Below are 18,507 nucleotides of genomic sequence, written 5' to 3'. Positions count from 1 at the left end.
AGGTTACGTTGGGAGATTTCCAGTTCCCTTTCCCTTTACTTCTTTCTGGTCTCCCTTCCCACGCACTGAATTGTTGAGGGGAAGGACTAGTCAGGAATGCCGCTATCTACAAGCCGGAAATGAAATCTGGAAGTCCAAAGAGACTGGCTGATCTAGAACAGGCAACAGTTTTATTAGGGCAGGGGGTATCCAACCTTGGCCATTTTAAGACTTGTGGACTTCAACTCCCAGAATTCCCCAGGCAGCAATTCTGGGAGTTGAAGTCCACAAGTCTTAAAAGTGGCCACAGTTGGACACTCCTGATTTAGCACAAGGTGCAAACTCATCTCAAAAAACTTTTTGCTGATTGTATTATTTGACATGGCAGCCTGGGGAATTCTGTGAGTTGAAGTCTTAAAGTTATCAGGTTTGGAGACCCTTGGTTTAGCACAAGGTGCCAACTCAACTCAAAAAACCTTTTGCTGATCATATTGTCTGACATGGCTGGCTGGGGAATTCTGGGAGTTGATGTCCACAAGTCTTAAAAGTGGCCAAGGTTTAGGGAATCAACCTTGCAGATTAATTGGACAAGGAAACTTGGAGGTCTCTTTATCAATAGTATTTGCTCCACCTGTTCCCTTTGGCCAGGGTGACCAAGATGAAAAAGCAAAATGGCTGAAACGCCGACCAGACCCGACTGAAGCTATGCAAACGTACAATAAAGACTGCATCATTTTAACATCAGATTTCCTTTTTTTTTTTTAACTGCAGAATGGTGGAGTTTCTGCCTAAAGTCTACAACCACTGGAAAAAGAACCACCAGCGTCTTCAGCAACTGAGTTAAAGAGTTTGCTAAACTTACATCCGCATTGGGCCAGAGTTCCTTTATTACGTTTTGTATCCTGTTCACCACCTCCATCCGCATTGTTTCTTCTTCGGGTCGAGGAGACATGTACTTGTAGAAGTCATTGATTTCTTCATGAAGGCTGGAAAAAAAAAAAAAAAGGAGGGCTGAGTTAGTAAAATTATATAATAATGAGGAAAGGGGAGAGAGTGGTGCGGAGGCCTAGAGGTGGAGGTCTCGCCTCACAATCAGGAGGCTGTGAATTCGATCCTAGGTAGAGGCAGATATTTCTCTCTCTGGGCACGATGAGAATATAAACTCCACATTGGCGACAGGAAGGGCATCCGGTCAGTAAACAGTTCCATTCAGTTGCCCAAGACTCCACCCCGTAAGGGATTACGGAGTCTTTAAAAGAAGAGGAGGAGGAAAGGGGAGAGGGAGACTTGAAAGAGTTTTATCTGTGGCTTTATGTAGGTTTAGTCAGAAAGCATTTTAATCAAGCTCGATGGGAAATCAGACTGCTTCACATAGGATTTTTTTAAGTCCCATCCTATAAAAAATGCATCTGAGGGCCCAGAAGGAAATCCCTAAGCCAGCCTTAACCTCGTGATACATTAGTTAAGAGAGAAACAACAGGCTGGAAGAGATACTGTTTAATACTTCTACCACCCCCAGGTTCTCTTTGGCCATCTGTTCTGCCGCACAGAAACGGAAGAGAAGAAGAACTGAGGTGAGAAGAAGCTGGAAGGCAGGCTGGAGGTATTGGGAGAGATGGGCTCGAAGGAAATAAGTTGCCCAAGAAAAAAAAGGAAAAGGGTGAGGAAGAAACTCAAGATGGCCCCATCTTGATGCTCTTTGGTCTAAGACGAAGGGAAGGGGAAATGATGTCAGAGGCTTTCAGAATTGGTATAAATATAAAGGTAAAGGTTCCCCTCGCACATATGTGCTAGTCGTTCCTGACTCTAGGGGGCAATGCTCATCTCCGTTTCAAAGCCGAAGAGCCAACGCTGTCCAAAGACATTTCCGTGGTCATGTGGCCGGCATGACTAAATGCCAAAGGCGCACAGAACGCTGTTCCCTTCCCACCAATGCTGGTCCCTATTTTTCTACTTGCATTTTTTATGTGCTTTCAAACTGCTAGGTTGGCAGAAGCTGGGACAAGTAATGGGAGCTCACCCCGTTACGCAGTACTAGGGATTTGAACCGCTGAACTGCCGACCTTTCAATCGACAAGCTCAGTATCTTAGCCACAGAGCCAACACACCCCTTAATTGGTATTATAGATAGTCCTCAATTTCCAATCACAATTTCCATGGTTAACTAAGGCGGTTCTTAAACTTGTTATGTCTGATTTTACTTCCTTTTTCCCCAGTGATGGAATCACTTTAGTTGTTAAGTGAATCGTGCTGTCATTACGCAAATCTGGCTCCTCCCCCCCCCTTGACTTTGCTGTCAGAAGCCAGCTGCGAAGCTCACAAACGGCGATCCTGTGACCCCCCCGGGATGTACAAGCATAAAAAATTACACGCTGATTTGCCAAGTTGTTGAATTTTGATCACATGATCCCAGGGATACCACAATGATTGTTAAGTGTGAGGGCCGGTCATGTCACTTTAGTTAACTTCGAATGGTTGCTGAACGAATGGTTCTAAGTCAAGGACTATCAGCTGGATCAATAAAACAAGAGATCTAGTATTTCTTGCCGGGCCTGTTTCCTGACCCTGATCTACCTCAAAGGCTGACAGATTTAGATACAAGCGATCGACGGTGAAAAATACATTAAGAGGAAGGACACGGAGGAATGCAATTCAAACCCAGGCAACGTGTAAAGGACTTTCTTGTTGCTGATAAAACGAAAATATATATAGCTCAGGGTTGAAACGATTCCTCACTGGCGTTTCATTACTCAGCTCGGCAACATCATCAGTGCTAGATGATGACGATGACGTAGCACTGATGATGTTACCCAAATGGGTAAGGAAACGTCTGCAACAGTGGTGGGTTCCTCCCGGTTCCGCCGAGCCGGTAGCGGTGACGATATGATGTCACCGAACTGGTTCTGCCCCCCGGCAACTGCCCCCCCGTGTTATTCTTACCTTTTATTTGGCCCCACCCCCCAATCTATTGCTGCCTCCTGAGTCCCAGCTGATGGGCTATAAGGAAAAACTGTTTAAACTCTTGCCGCGGGGCTTCAAAGGGCCGCCCTACAGCTGATCAGTGGTAAAAGGCAGTTTGGTGGTAGACCGGTGCCTCCAAAAACAAATGAGTAGACCGGTGCCTGCAAAAAATAAATGGGTAGACCAGTGCCTGCTAAAAAACCCGAGTAGACCGGTGCCTGCAAAAATAAATGAGTAGACCAATGCCTACAAAAATACATGAGTAGACCAGTGCCCGCAAAAATAAATGGGTAGACTGGTACAGCTCTGCAAGCAGTGCCTACAAAAATACATGAGTAGACCAGTGCCTGCAAAAATAAATGGGTAGACTGGTACAGCTCTGCAAGCAGTTAAAAGCCTGGTAGACCAGTACCTCTGCTAAATCCTAAAGAATTGTCACATGACCATCAAGCCACACCCACAAAATAAGCCACGCCCACAGAACCAATAGTAAAAAAATTTAGAACCCACCCCTGGTCTGCAAGGAAACAACCAAGCTTGGAGAGCACCAAGGACCCCTCATAATCTCACGATTATGACAGTTTAGCACAGGGGTCCCCAATCCCCGGACCACAGCCCAACACTGGGCCGCAGCCCGCTCAGAACTGGGTCGCGCAAGCGAGTGGTGGGTATTGTTGCGAGGGGCAAACGTGGATGCCTGCTGCTCACACAGAACCATTTCCTCTCCCCCACACCCCTGCCAATCCGGAAAGCCAGAATCGTTGGGGACCACTGGTTCAGCAGATGACACAGGGAAGTTAAAACGGGGCGCAAATCATAATTTCAGGCTGCAGACGGGAAGACCCAACCCCCTGAAGTCACAAACGGGCAACCCACATATTTTCACCTAAGGATGACATCCTCAATATCAGCAAAACACTGCTCTCTCTCTCTTTCTCTCTCTCTCGAAAGCTCCGGAATATCAACAGCACACCATGTTGACATTAATAGTTAATATTAACCGCTCCGATAAATGCAGGCAACATACTGTACAAAGAGGCCAACCTGCCCTCGGTTACATTGGCGATGTTTTTTGAGATACGTTCGACAGTGACAGGATTACAAGGTTTGGTGGGGGGCGGGGGGGAGAAAGAGGAGGAGTTGGTGTCTCTGGGTCTTTCTTGTGATGTACAGCGGGCCTTAAACCCGTTGTTTAAACTCCATCCCAATCCCACTTTTAAGATGTATGGATTTTCAACATCCAGAATTGAATCATAGTGCCGAAGGAAGGGATTTATGTCCCGTCTCAAACGTTGATAAGGCTTTCTGATAAGCAGATCTGGGTAAGGTAGGAAACAAGGAGGAAACCACTGAATTATAGGGGTCAGGACCAGGGGTGGGCTGCTGGGGGTTCGCAGGGGTTCCGGACAACCTCTAGCTGTGCATTTCGGAGAACCCCCAAATCTCATTCCTGGCTGGCCCCACCCACCCTGTCCCTCCCCTCCCATCATGGCCCTATACCATTTCAGACCAATGGTTCTCCAATCTCTTCTTAAAAATTTCCAGTGTTGGAGCATTTACAACTTCTGGAGGCAAGTTATTCCACGGATTAATTGTTCTAACTGTCAGGAAACTAATTCTGCAACATCTGAAGGACCTACATGGGGTAGTACAGGTAAATTTACAACAGCTCATTTAGTGACCATTTCAAAGTTACAAAGGCACTTATGACCGTTTTTCACACTTAACGACCGTTACAACATCCCCGTGGTCACGTGATCAAAATTTAAGATGCTTGGCAACTGGTTCATATTTTATGACGGTGGCAGCGTCCCCGGGGGGGGGGGGGGGGGGGGGGTCACGCAATCCGGTTTTGCGACCTTCTAAACAAGCAAAGTCCAATAGGGAAGTCCGATTCACTACAACCGGGTTGCTAACTTAACAACTGCAATGATTTGCTTAACAACTGTGGCAAGGGAAGTCGTAAAATGGGGCAACAAAACCCGCTTAACAAATGTCTCGCTTAGGAACAAAAAATGGTGGTCATAAGTCAAGGACTACCTGTTATTCTCCCTCAATCCATCTTTTGATCACTGTATGGCAGCCAGGCTGTTTAGCCCCGTCTTCACTTGCATTTCCTTGAGAAGCATCCAGCAATTGTCTAAAGCAGGGGTCTCCAACCTTGGCAACTTTAAGCCTGGAGGACTTCAACTGCCAGGATTGAAGGGGAATTCTGGGAGTTGAAGTCCTCCAGGCTTAAAGTTGCCAAGGCTGGAGACCCCTGGTCTAAAGTCAACCTGAAGGATGAGAAAAATTAGGAAATAAAGCAAAGTGTCTACTTGGGACGTATCCAAAAGATTCAAAATCTTCATTAACATTTTTTTTTCCCCTTTTTGGCACAGGAGGTCATTTCCTAGTACATTCTTCTATCTCATCTTGGACAGAGCGGATGCTTATTCTAACCCAGATCATACTGGGGCAAGCGTGTTTAAAAAATAAAATTAGGAAATATGATCAACGGGATGTCGAGTAGCATGCGCTGCAAGCTTCCAAACACAACGAACTTTGCTAAAGGGGGAAGAGGGTCACACAGAAGTCCGAACCTGGGGTTCTCCTCCCTTCGTTATTATTTTTTTAATTTACAAATGCGCCATTAAAATATGTGAATGGGTGAAAACTTGAATCCACAGAACTGTGACTTAGAATCCGAGAAAAAAAAAAAAGGTACAATTGTGCCTAATCTATTAATTCCAAGTACTAAACTTAAGTTTTTAGCGGTTATGATATATTCTCTACTGTATTCTTCAGCTGGCTAGGGGAAAAAGGATGAGTTTTTCCCTCCAACTGAAACTAATGGTTAACAGAAAATTCTTGCATTCGATTCACTTCAAGCTGAGTATTTACTTAAAAAAAAAAAACTTAAGCACAAACAGAAACTTATCCCCCATTTAGTCTATATTGGAGTAATGGTTCTAATTTTAATCAATCAATCTATCTGCAAGAATCTGTTCCGGACGATAACTGATCACTGTATAACAACACAATCCTTACCCAAATAATTGTATCATCACTAATGCTGTGTGCAACAGTAGCAACAGAGAAATGTACTATATATTAACAATTATTACTAGTGCTACATTTGCAAAGTTTGGGAGAAAAATCAAGCTACTTCTTTTTATAGGTGCTAAAAATGTCCCATTGGTGTTAATGAGTTCACTCAAATTTATACAGCAAGATTTGCCAGCCAAATGATGATATAAAATAATGTTAAATTCCTAAGAATCTCGGACCCTAATATCAATGTACAAGAATATAGGTATCCACTTCAGTATCTATAATTAAGAATGACATATCGATGTGTTTTATTTTAAGACCAATAGAACGTACAAATTCCAACGTAAACATCTGAAAGTTTATGAAAAATTATGAAATTCAATTCTGCACGTTATACCTTAATGGCTCTTTAACTTCATTATTTTATTGCATTACGAAAGGCCAAGATTATGCAACCCAATGGTTCAAGCAATCCATGTGAAGAGTATTTGGAATTGAGAGTAAGCAATTTCTTCAATGATCTGGTCATAATTTTGATAGTCAAATACCCAAATAAGCCCCTTAATATTACTGTAGACTTTCAGATTGATAGTTCTTTTTCCTTCAAAGAACCTGTCAAGTTAATTTTGGGAATAGAGTTTTACATCCCTGGGGACGCAAGGATTAGAAAACAACACAGCTCAAATATTTGAAGACTAAAAATTGGGATACTGGCAAGAGATGATGGATAAAGGAGAAAGGGAAAGTAAAGCAAAAGAGACTTTATGAAAAAATTTTAATAATGTGCATTAATATTAGAACTATATTAGTTGGATAATTACTTTGTATGTAGTGTGGAAGTTAAATATGTATAAAAATATGGCTAATAGTGAAATGCTAGAATTAAATAACAGGTGATTAGTTAATGCAAGAATATATTTTAATGTAAACATGTGTATTAATAGTAGAATTTCAAGGATGGGAAATATGAACAGAGGTATGAAGAATTATTAAGTTTTTAATTGGAAAATTAGAATTTGAATAATAGTATTATCAAATAAGTATAAAAACATGCTAGAATTAAATAATGGGTGATTAGAAAATGAAAGAATGTATTGTAACAAAAATATGTGTAGTAATAGTAGGGAACAGAAAAGAAATATTATCACATCTTTGAGTATTATAGTGAGGGAGGGGGAAGCTAAAATAGAGATAGAAATAAGAGGGGAATTATAGTATATATATATACCAATATATTAAGATATATGGAAGAGTAAGAGTAAGAAGAAGGTTTAGAACTGAAGTAAAGGATATGTGCAAATAATATGAAACAATAAAAATGAAATGTAATAATTGTGTGTAATAATATGATGTTTATTTTTATTGAAATGTATGAAACTCAGGTATCACACATTGATATGTACAAATAATATAATTAAAAAAACTTGGGATTGAAAAAAAAAAAAAAGAATTGCTTGGTAAGCCAAGTGGGTAGTTTCACATTTTTTACCAAGCAAAGTTTCTTTGAAAAGAGAGAGAAATAAGACAAATGTTTAATCTGAAAAAAATGTCATGTAAAATGACCTAGAGTTGCTGGAAGGATCAAGGCAATAAATGACCACAGAATTCATTCGCACATTGCTACACGGAGTCGTGTGCTCGGATGGGCGAGAATTCTGATGCGCTGCCTCCCTTTCCTTCTTTTAAATGCAGGAATACTAGAAGTGCCACAAAAGTTATCTCCATTCTTTATAAAAGTTTAGAGGCAGGAGGAAAAACAGAAGGGAATTATTTTCAGGATCATTAAAACCTGCCACAGTTAGGTTCCCAAAGATAATTACCGTCATGTTCATAACAAAAGCATAAGAAAACACACCTGTACAGTTATGTAATCTTACACAACAAGGTCAAAAACTGAGTAGGACCAGGAGTCCATACAACCGAACGGGGAAAGGTGTGTGAACTTCAGTCTGGGAGGGCTGAGACCGAATCCTGCCTTTCCCAGAGATGGGTTTGCCTGCCATCCAGGCAAAAAGGAAACAAGGCACACTTTACCTGTAGAGCAGTGTTTCTCAACCTTGGAAGCCTGAAGATGGGTGGACTTCAATTCCCAGAATCCCCCAGCCAGCACAGTGCACAAAACGCTGTTACCTTCCCACCAAAGGTGGTCCCTATTTTTCTACTTGCATTTTTTATGTGCTTTCTGGGAGCTCACCCCATTACGCGGCACTAGGGATTCAAATTGCTGAACTGCCATCCTTTCGATCGACAAGCTCAGCGTCTTAGCCACTGCGTCCCTAAAAGATTCATATATGTATGTATGTATGGTATGTATGTATTTATGTATGTATGTATACATACACACACTTAAAAGTTTTGGATATCAATTCAACCCTAGCTCCTTTCACTGTGGGAAATATAGGTTGCCAAAAAGTCACATTTCTCTCCACCAAATTATGTTCATCAATTTTTTAAAAATCAAGAGAGTAACAAACCAGAAACAAAAGGAAAGGAAACATAATACCTAAAAGTTTCACAATGCTTTTGGAAGTTTTAATCCCCAAACCTCTCAATTATGCTAAAGACAGAACATTCAGTAGGCAAAGAACTGAATACAGAATTATTCGGATAATAAAGAACTGGATATGGGAACAAAGTGAAATATCCCTTCCAATTTATAGCAAGAAGGGAAGAATCTAAGCAGGTACAAGAGAGATAACAGTTGTTCAATGGAAATGTCATGAAAAGCAATTTTTTTAAAAAACAAGCTCCCCAATTACTATCCAGAAGATTCAAATATTATTAATTCTGTACTTCCCTGTATGCCCACAAGGGCCAAGGTTATGATAAGTATTCCCTTATCAGCAAAACAACATTGTTAAACGGGGACTGGCACGGGTATTAAATCAATCATAAATTAAGTGTGCTCTGAAACACACTAATGGAACATTAATAGTACATAATTTGACTTCCTTGGCATTGCAATATTCTCTTGAAACATGATGTGAAAGAATAATTCACACCATCTGTTAGAGATATCCATGTGGGAGTGGCCTTCTTTTCTTAATCGCATGCTTCCTACTTTAAAAAATACAGTGTTGAAGGTGTGACATTTTATTTGAGGAATTGCCACACAATAAGGAATGTTAAGAGTAGGGAAAAGGTGTACAACTACTACAGGTAGTCCCCGACATACGACAGTTCATTTAGTGACCAAAGTTACAACGGCACTGAAAAATGTGACCGATGACCATTTTTCACGCTTACTGACCGTTGCTGCTTCCCCTGTGGTCACATCATCAAAAGCAACTGACTCATATTTATGACGGCTGCAGTGTCCCAAGATCATCTGATCCTCTTTTGCGACCTTCTGACAAGCAAAGTCATAGGGGAAGCCAGATTCCCTTCATAACCGAGCTACTAACTGAACACCTGAAGTGTTTCGCTTAACGACTGTGGCAAGAAAAGGATGTAAAATGGGGCAATCCTCACTTAACAAACGTCTCGCTTAGCCACGGAAATTTTGAACTCAGTGGTGGTCGTACGTCGAGGACTACCCCATATTAAGGCATGGCTTGACCAACTGCCAAAGACTGGCTCTGTAGAACACGTGAAGCCTTCACGCCAGCTTCAAATCCAGCCTACAAATGGAACCAAGGATCTGTAACTGTGCTATGCAGGCCTTGCTTTCCAGAACGGGATACCAGCCAGAGGTGGTATTCAGCCGGTTCGTGTAAGCCGGTTCGTGTGAACCGGTAGTGGAAATCGCGGAAGGCACGCGAGCAAGCACAGTGCATGCGTGGAAGTCCGGCCGCATGCGCAGAAGGTGCGTGCGTGAAGCGAGCGTACACATGGGGCAAACTGGTGGTAAGAATATTAGAAACCCACCGCTGATACCAGCCCATAAAAACTGAGCTACAGAAAATAAAATATCCTTCCATTCAGTCAAATGCAACCTTTCATTTCGTGATTCAGGCAAGCTAGCTAGAACCTTTGGCCAAGGATTGTCTTCTTTCAGAAGAAAACTGTGGTCGGGGTGATACAAGAGAATTATTTAACACAATGACGTCTGTAACTAGACTTATTGCTTTTTAAGTCAGATGAGCTCAAACCCCTGCAATTCCAGACTTTGTTCCTTCCCTTACTTCAACTGCCGCTTCCATTTCCAAGATGTTTATTTCTCCTGATACTTTTGGTGTCAACAACCAAAGTACAAGTTCAAAGGCAAGAAATGGTCCCCTGGCTTGCAACGTGTATATACACACACACACACACACACACACTTTAATACTGGGTTTACTGCATGTGTATAAAGACCACCATAATGGTGACAAATAACCTGAAAAGGTTCCTTTAAAAAAAAAAAGATTATTATTTCTATATGGAGATTTTCTTAATAACGCAAGAATGAGTTATTGCAAAGTGATATCTTTATTAATTTCTTCACTGAACTGTATAAAACGCAGGGCCTCCATTTAGAATTTTTACAAGTTTGTGCATGTGTTAAATCAATTAACACTGCTCTCCCAACCCCTTGCACATTTAATCTGTAACACCTTGGAACATAAAACTGAGATTAGACAATTATGCAAGAATCAAATGGAAGAACCAAGAACAACATTGCTGAAAAGCCTTTGTAGTTCTGGGTGGGGAAAAAAAAGTGATATCACTGTGTCTACAACTGGCTTACTTGTTTCACTGCATGAAAATGCTATATATATTGGTTACAAAGTGATATGAGCTGTAAATATCTTTCTTATTAAACATGATAGTGCAGAACCCTGTAACTCTAGTGTTTGAAGAAGATATATTTTAATGGCTGCTTAACTTCTTATCACACATCAAACTAAGCCATAATGTGGCCTCATTTAGGCTGAATGCGTAGTGCAAACCTAGGTACTTGAGGCCTATTCAATTAAAGCAAACCATAGGTTAATGCAGAGGTCTTCAAACTTGGCAACTTTAAGACTTGTAGACTTCAACTCCCAGAATTCTCCAGCCAGCTATGGTATGCTGGCTGGAGAATTCTGGGAGTTGAAGTCCACAAGTCTTAAAGCTGCCAAGTTTGAAAACCTCTGGCTTAACGTGTTACATAAACCAAGCCTCTCGACTATAACCATGGAAAAAATACACTTTCTTGAGTTAACTAGACAAATTGCAGTTTCAAGATGAGACAAGAACTTTTTATCAACTACTGATGATTAAGTAGGAAATCATTTTGATATATGATATATACAGTACACGTTACTCAAGCCAGTTTCTGGCATCTCTACTAAAACAGGATGACAGGTAACAGCACAAAATCTATGCTAAAAATCTGGGAGACATACTGTCGGTGGATCCATCCAAGAAGTTGTATCAGATGAGAAGTATAACTTAGTGTAAAGCTGGCTGGGGAATTCTGGGAGTTGAAGTCCATAAGTCTTAAAAGTTGCCAAGGTTGGACACTCCGTAATACACTACTACTAACTGAAGGAAACCAGCAAACGAAACAATCTCATTAATTACTTAATCCAATAGGTAAATCTAACCATACAGTTATTGCTTTTTTATGCCTCAAATCATTTAAAAGGTACGTTTCACTTTTTTTAAAAACAATATACTTGAAGGCTAACTCATTGTTCAACAAAGTTTAGTTTATTTCCAATCTCTATTGATTCGGTTCAATTGACTCTCCAGCTTTCAGCTCATAATTTAACTGATCATTGTATAACACAAATGTCAACACTAGCCTTGCCAGAAAGGGAAATTATGTGAATGGATCCACTTTCAGCCAAAACTAGTCATTTAACAGGATTATGGCATGGCATGATCTGACATCTTTAAAAGGAGCCAGTTTTAGCTACAACTGTATTCACAAGCATGTAGCTGACAAATAAAACTTAGCTGCTTTGTTAGTTCCCTGAACAGCATCATATTCAGATGCAGCTTAACTATAATATGATTAAATTCTATCATCCCTCATTTCATCCTCTGAAGTTGCAGAGTTACAAATTTCACCTTACTGGCTACGCACAAACACAGCCATCTGTTGCATTCACAAATCATGCTTAGCTAAAGATTTAACCGTTGTTAGACGGGTAAATCACAGTAGCCAGGTTCTCACAGATGTGAAGGCATTATGGCTGGGTTACTCTTCTGCGTTAAATAAACAAGTACATTATTAAGTTAGTTTAATGTATCAAACTAATTTCTGATATATTATGCGATTACAGTAGAAGTGGAACATACTAATAAAAAATGGTATTTTGAAGCCTATTTAAACGACATATAATAATAAAATACCCCAGGAACATTATGGTTTTCTGCTGTATGTGGAATTCTATCCTTTCGCTTGAATAGTTTATACAGACCAGTGAAAAATCTAAGGACAATGAAGTTCCATTATCTGGATCGTATCCTGATCCACAATGCAGCGAAATAGGCTTCTGGATGGGCACTGGATGGGTAAATGCGTTGTTCATAAAAGAAGGGAAAAAAATTGCAGGATGAACACTGCAGTTTTTAAAAACTGAAAACGAAATACATGAAATATACAAATAAAAAGTATAAGCTGCCTTGAAACTCTCCGATAATCTCCAAAGAATAGAATGTTGACAAATTTGACATTTATCATGATGAAACCGCTCCCTACAATAATATAAAATCCCATTTTGATGCTGTTAAACTGATGCCAACTGACAATACACAAGCAGCACAATTTCTTTCTGACCAAAATAAAAACCCCTTCGCATAATTTGCTGAAGGAATGAGAATGCAACAAGGAAAAGACGCTATGCATCTAAAACACTGTAAGATCTCCTTAATCTTTGTTAAATCAAGTGCAACCTGCCACAGAAGAGTTGTGCATCAGCTGTGTTCAGAAGACTTCCTTCCATACCCTGCAAAAGGTCCATTTGTATTCAGAAAGACACCCTTGCCCTGGAATCCTGCATAATGTAACACTAAGAGTGACAAAGATTTTTGTTGAGAAAGACAAAAAATGCATATTATAATTCACCTTTGCAATGGCCAACTCAAGGAGGTCATTACGGCACAAGAATCCCACCTCCACTGAATCCACAGGCCATGTGTCTTTTGTCAGGTATAATCTGGTGTGCAATATGCCTCTTTGCTCGCTCACACACTTCTGTGCACTGAAACACGTTTCGACCGCACTGGGAGGTGCTTAAGAGTCGTAAGATCAGAAGACACCAACCTGATTGTGCCCTTCTGTAGAATAAGTTCCTGTCTAATTTCAAAATGCACACATACACCCTGGTTTCTCCCCCTCCCATGAAAAACCTGAGCCTACTTAAGCTTCTTAAGGACCCCTCCTCCTTTCTTCCGTGTGCAGAGTGCCAAAGCATCCACAATAGTGTGACGCGAGAAGATACCTACATAATACTGTTACAGGAATGCAAACTGTGTAAAGGTCAAAGAACATCCTTGCACAAGCAACATTGGAAGGGGGGGGGGAGGTGGTGTGGCATTCCATCATGGCAGGTAATGTGTGCCTTTTTTCTCAGACCATGTGCTTCTGGACTGGGGTAGCCAAGCACTCTTAGATTATCCCTTATTACGTGCTTTGCCATAGTGTCACCCACTCATTCATCCACTCAATTCACACTAGAGCCCAGTGGGGTGAGGTTCCTAAGGCAACCTACAGCCACCCCAAATTATCTCTAGATGCCTATTCCCAATAAACACCCCCCTCCCCTCAACCAGTAACTTTATACCACAAATTCAACACAGATCCTTCCTGATCCATAACTAATTCTGGCCAAGCCTTTGCTGATGTACAGGCCTCTCTTCTCACTTCCCAAAAGCTGCTGTTTTGAACCGGATCCCCATGCATGCAAAAGGGGCATCTCAACCCCAACCCCCAACCCCAGAAAATGTCCAATCTAGGCTATTCTAGCATCCAAGGCCCCGTTCTAGTTCCTCCTTCAGTCTATCCTTGGGACTCAACCTTTTCCAATCTTGAAGCCACAAAACAAGCCAGAAAAACCTCCACGGAAGGACAAGGGGTTACCCCTCCCCCCCAGATCCAGGGCACACCCCTGCCCACCCATGCAGCCCCTGGCCCTGCCTGAACACCTGCAGATCCCAGACAATCCCAACCTGCCTTCCACATTTCAAAAGCCCCCTTTGTGCTGCCATTCACCAAAGACGATCACTCAACTTTCTGGGCAAGGTGCAATAATGAATAACCTTGGCTGGCAACCCCATCTCCTCCCCATTTACTACACCCCATTGCACACTAAAATGCGACCTTTCCCCATAGATCTCATTTTGCAAATGTTTCCTTTGGAGAGAGGAGGTTATAAAGGCCTGCAAACGATCCCCCTCTCCTCCCCACCTCAAGTCCTGCCCCCAAAGACCCCCTCTATTCCCTTCCCCCACCCATGCCTCCAAAGACCCCCCTCTCCTAACCCTCCAAGCCCTGATTCGAAAGAGCTCCCCTCTGCTCCCTCCTCCAACCCTACATCCTGATCTCGAAGACCCCCCAGTCCTTACTTCCTCCCCCCAAGTCCTATTCCCAAGAGCCCCTCTCCTCCCTTCGCCCCCTCCAAGTCCTAACTCCAAAGACCCCCCTCTCCTGTCCCCTATGTCCTGTCCCCCAAAGACCCTCTCTGCTCCCTTCCCTACCTGCCTCCGAAGACCCCCTTCTCCTGCCCCCCTCTGCTCCAGTCCTCCCCACAAGTCCTGCCTCCAAAGACCCCCACTCCTGTCCCCCAAAGACCCCCTCTGCACCCACCCCCACCTGCCTCCGAAGACCCCCTTCTCCTGCCCCCCAAAGACCCCCTCTGCACCCTTCCCCACCTGCCTCCGAAGACCCCTTCTCCTGCCCCCCTCTGCTCCAGTCCTCCCCACAAGCCCTGCCTCCAAAGACCCCCTCTCCTGCCCCCCAAAGACCCCCTCTGCACCCTTCCCCCACCCCCCTTCCTCCGAAGACCCCCTTCTCCTGCCCCTCCCCCATGCCCACCCCCCAAAGACCCCCGTCCCCTCCCCAGGCTCCCCTTCCTCACCCCACCACGCCGGGGCTGTAATTCGTCTTCTTCCACGGGGTGCCGGTGTAGGCCGGCTCCTCCGGCCCGCCCGGCGGCCTCCCCAAAGGCCCGTTCCCCAAAGCCGGCCCGCCGCTTTCCCCGGCGGGGCCCAGCAGCAGCGTGCAGTTGAAGCCGAAAGTGCTGGCCTTGTTGTCCCGTTTCCTCTTGTTGCTGGCCGCCGCCGCCGCCGCCGCCGCAGCAGCAGCGGCAGCGGCACCAGCCGAGGCCGCCGGAGCCGCGGGCGAAGCCGCACGGGGAGCCGAGGCCGCGGCGGCCGGAGAAGGCCCCGCGGCGGCTACTCCCGAAGAAGACACGGCGGTAGCGGAGGAAGAAGAAGAAGAGGAGGAGGAGGAGGCCGCGCCCTGCGGGGCAGCGGGGGTCGCTTGGACGCCGGGCCGGGCTGCCCAGGCGGGAGGCTGCGGGGAGGCCTGGCGCTGCTGCTGGTGATGATGATGGTGGTGGTGGTGGTGATGGTGGGGCAGGCCGGCGCTCTCCAGCGGCAGGAAGTCGGGCTGCGGGTCGCCGCCACGCGGGACGCGGGACATGCCGGGCGGCGGCGGGGACGAAGCGGCGGAGGCGGCCACGGGGGTCGACGGGGAGCTGCTGCTGCTGCTGCTGCTGCACGAGGAGGCGGACGAAGAAGAAGAAGGAGACGACGACGAGGAAGACGAGGCCGGGGCGGCGGCGGCGGCCGGCTGGCTCTGCTGCTGCTGCTGCTGCTGGAAGTAGAGGTTGCGGACCCCTTGCGTGGTCTCCCAAATCTGCATCCACAGGCGGTTCGAAGGGCCGAGCTGCTCTGGCTGGAACCAGGCGATCCGGGGATCCATCAAACGGCGAGCCGGCCCAAGAACGACGGGGCGGCGGCGGCGGCGGCTCCTCCTCCTCGCCCTCCTACTGCCTGCCGCCGCCGCTAGTGCCGCTGCCGCCGCCGCCGGGCCGGGCAGGCCCAGCCCCGCCGGCCTTCTCGGGAGCGCGGCGCCCTGCGGGGAGCGGCGAAGCGGAGGAGCCCGGAGGCGGCGGCGGCGGAGGAGGAGAAGGAGGAGGACACACGCGCGCGGGCGGGCGGCCGGGGAAGCCGGGCGACCTGGCGGGAGGAAGAGCGAGCGAGAGACACACAGAGAGACAGAGAGAAAGAAGCGGCTGCGGCGGCTGTTGCTGCTGCTGCTTCGCCGCCCCTCCCGGCCAAGCAGCAGCGCGGAGCGAGAGGCGAGCGAGGCGGGGCCCTGTCGAAGAGGCGGCCGCCGCCGCCGCCGCCACCGCCGCCTCCCGGGCCGCGCGTAATAAAGGCGTGGGAGGGAGAAGGAGAAGGCCGGGCGGCCTCGGCGGAGAAGGACGGTCGCCCACGCCGTGAAGGGAATCGCCCGGCCGGGTCTTCCCTGCCTCGCAACACGGGATGGAGACGGATCCTCCGCGGACGTAGGCCCGAAAGAGAGAGCGCGGCGGAGTCTCTGGAGGGAGGCCGCCCCCCCCCCCCACACCCCGAAAGGGCCTTTCGGGGTGCTGGGCCGCGGGAGGTGTGAGGGAGGCCTGCTTTGCAGGGAAGCCCCGAGCTTTCCCACTAAATTGAGGGGACGAGGTGTGGGGGTGTCGGCGAAGATGGTCAGGAAAGGTTTGGGAGGGTTTTCTTTTGAACCTGAGGGGATGGCTGGTTAATGACACTGATCTACATACATTATTTCTATGTGTATATGAAGGTAATGTGTATATATTACCTTTATATAGATATACATACATACAGATATGGGTGGAGCTAGATACAGATATTTATTTATTTCATGTATTTATATGCTGCCCTTCTCCAGAAGGACTCAGGGCGGCGAACACAAGTTAAAAACATGTACAACAAAATCCCATTTTAATCCAAATATGAGAAACAGATATAAATACGTGCCCACACACACACACACACACCTGCATTATTTTAGAAATGGTTAGGAAGAGAGAGAAAAAAAGAGAAATATGGAACTTTTCATTCATCTATTTATTTAATTTATATTCCACTCAATTTCGAATGAAACTGGGCCAAGAAGAAAAATGACAGAAGTACTAAACCTTCATAGAAGGGTTTTGTTCATTTATTTATTTATATTATAGAATAATTTTTCCCCGTAGGACATACTCTGGGCAAATAACCAAAATGGAAGAATATATATTCTTCTAAACCGTCATAGGGAGGGGGGTGTTTGTTCATTTATTAATTTATATTACATTATATAATTTATTGTATTACCAGTATCTAACTCTGGCCAAAGAGCAAAAATGACAGAAGGCCAAACTTTCATAGAAAGAAGGGTGGTTACTTGATTCTTCGTAGGTAATCTTTATGCTTTTTACCTCTGAACAGGTGTGCATATACACAAAAACCAAAGCCAGGACTCCAGCCATTTTTAACATTCTCGGGATGCTTCAGGAGGCTGTCTGCAATTGAAGGTCATTCTTAGAAATCAGTGTGACTCTGGAAATACCAATAAAAAAGAATATTTGCAGCTTGGGGTTGAACTGCGGGTCCTTGGTGTTCTCTGAGCTTGCTTTTGTTGCAGACATTTCATGACCCAACTAGGTAACATCATCAGCGCTAGCAAGATTATCTTAATTGGATAATCTAGTAGACACTCCCTTCTAGTACTGATAATGTGACCTACTTGGGTAATGAAATGTCTGCAAGGAAATAACAAAGCTCAGCAAAATACCAAGGACCCCACTTAACTTTGAAGCCTTTCTCCATCTTTTTTTTCAAACTAATCCTTGTGGTTGGGAAGAGTGCAACAGAGTGCCTTCTTCTTAAACATTAAGGAGATGTCCTCCAGGCATTTTGGTGGATCCCAATAGGATCCCACATCCGTGACTCCTCCACATTAAATGCAGTAGCTCTATAACTATTGACTCCAATCTTAAGGTTCAAAGTTAAGATAATTAAAGGTATTTTTTCATCTCCTCAAGTCTCCTACCTTCTTTTGCACGTGCATCCATGCATACACAAAATAAAAGCAAATCTGAAAACATTGAGAATCTCAACCGATCTAACCCAATAATTGCTGCACACCACTGCCAAAATTCCAGGGATGATCAAAGCCACCATAAAGTAAACTATCCTTATATTCAAAGGTCATGTTAATTGTGCCTCCTAATCCAGAGTATCAAAACCTGATGTCGGATTTATTTAATGTAGCTTTTTCTTTCCATTTTGTAGTGCATTTGTGGTTAATCACGTTGAGGGAAGATTTCTATTTACAAATCGTTTCTTGGACAGTATCTCCAAAATCAAAAAGGCTGCAGGAACATCTATTAAAGTACACATTTAGTCTTTTCCAAGTAAGAGCTCAAATGTATCTGCGTAATCACGGGTATTACATACACATGCCAGTTTTCATGTGCAAAAAGAATTTTGCAATCACTTGTGCCTTTCAACATCTTTATATAGATAATACTTTAAAGATCGTATTACTCCGTACAGTGTCTACTAAAGAAAGCAGTAACATTTTAGCAATGCATTTCAGATTCCTAGTTGGTTTGAAGAGTTGTT

General features: G+C 44.5%; 1 protein-coding gene across 1 annotated transcript in view; it reads right to left on the bottom strand.

Moving 5' to 3' along the window:
- Positions 1-15,834, bottom strand: part of TENT4B (terminal nucleotidyltransferase 4B) — a 35,340-nt gene extending 19,506 nt beyond the window's left edge. The window contains exons 1-2 of the mRNA XM_070952727.1: positions 14,964-15,834; positions 842-965 (exon numbers count right to left, since the gene is read on the bottom strand). Coding sequence (XP_070808828.1) covers positions 842-965; positions 14,964-15,811 — 972 coding nt within the window. The 5' untranslated portion in view covers positions 15,812-15,834. The remainder of the gene's footprint in view (positions 1-841; positions 966-14,963) is intronic.
- Positions 15,835-18,507: the final 2,673 nt, after the last annotated feature.

The sequence above is a fragment of the Pituophis catenifer genome, unplaced genomic scaffold (assembly GCF_029215685.1).
Source record: "Pituophis catenifer annectens isolate HBS135680 unplaced genomic scaffold, rPitCat1.0.hap2 SCAF_13, whole genome shotgun sequence".
Lineage (NCBI taxonomy): Eukaryota > Metazoa > Chordata > Lepidosauria > Squamata > Colubridae > Pituophis > Pituophis catenifer.
This window is presented reverse-complemented; position numbering and strand designations above follow the sequence as displayed.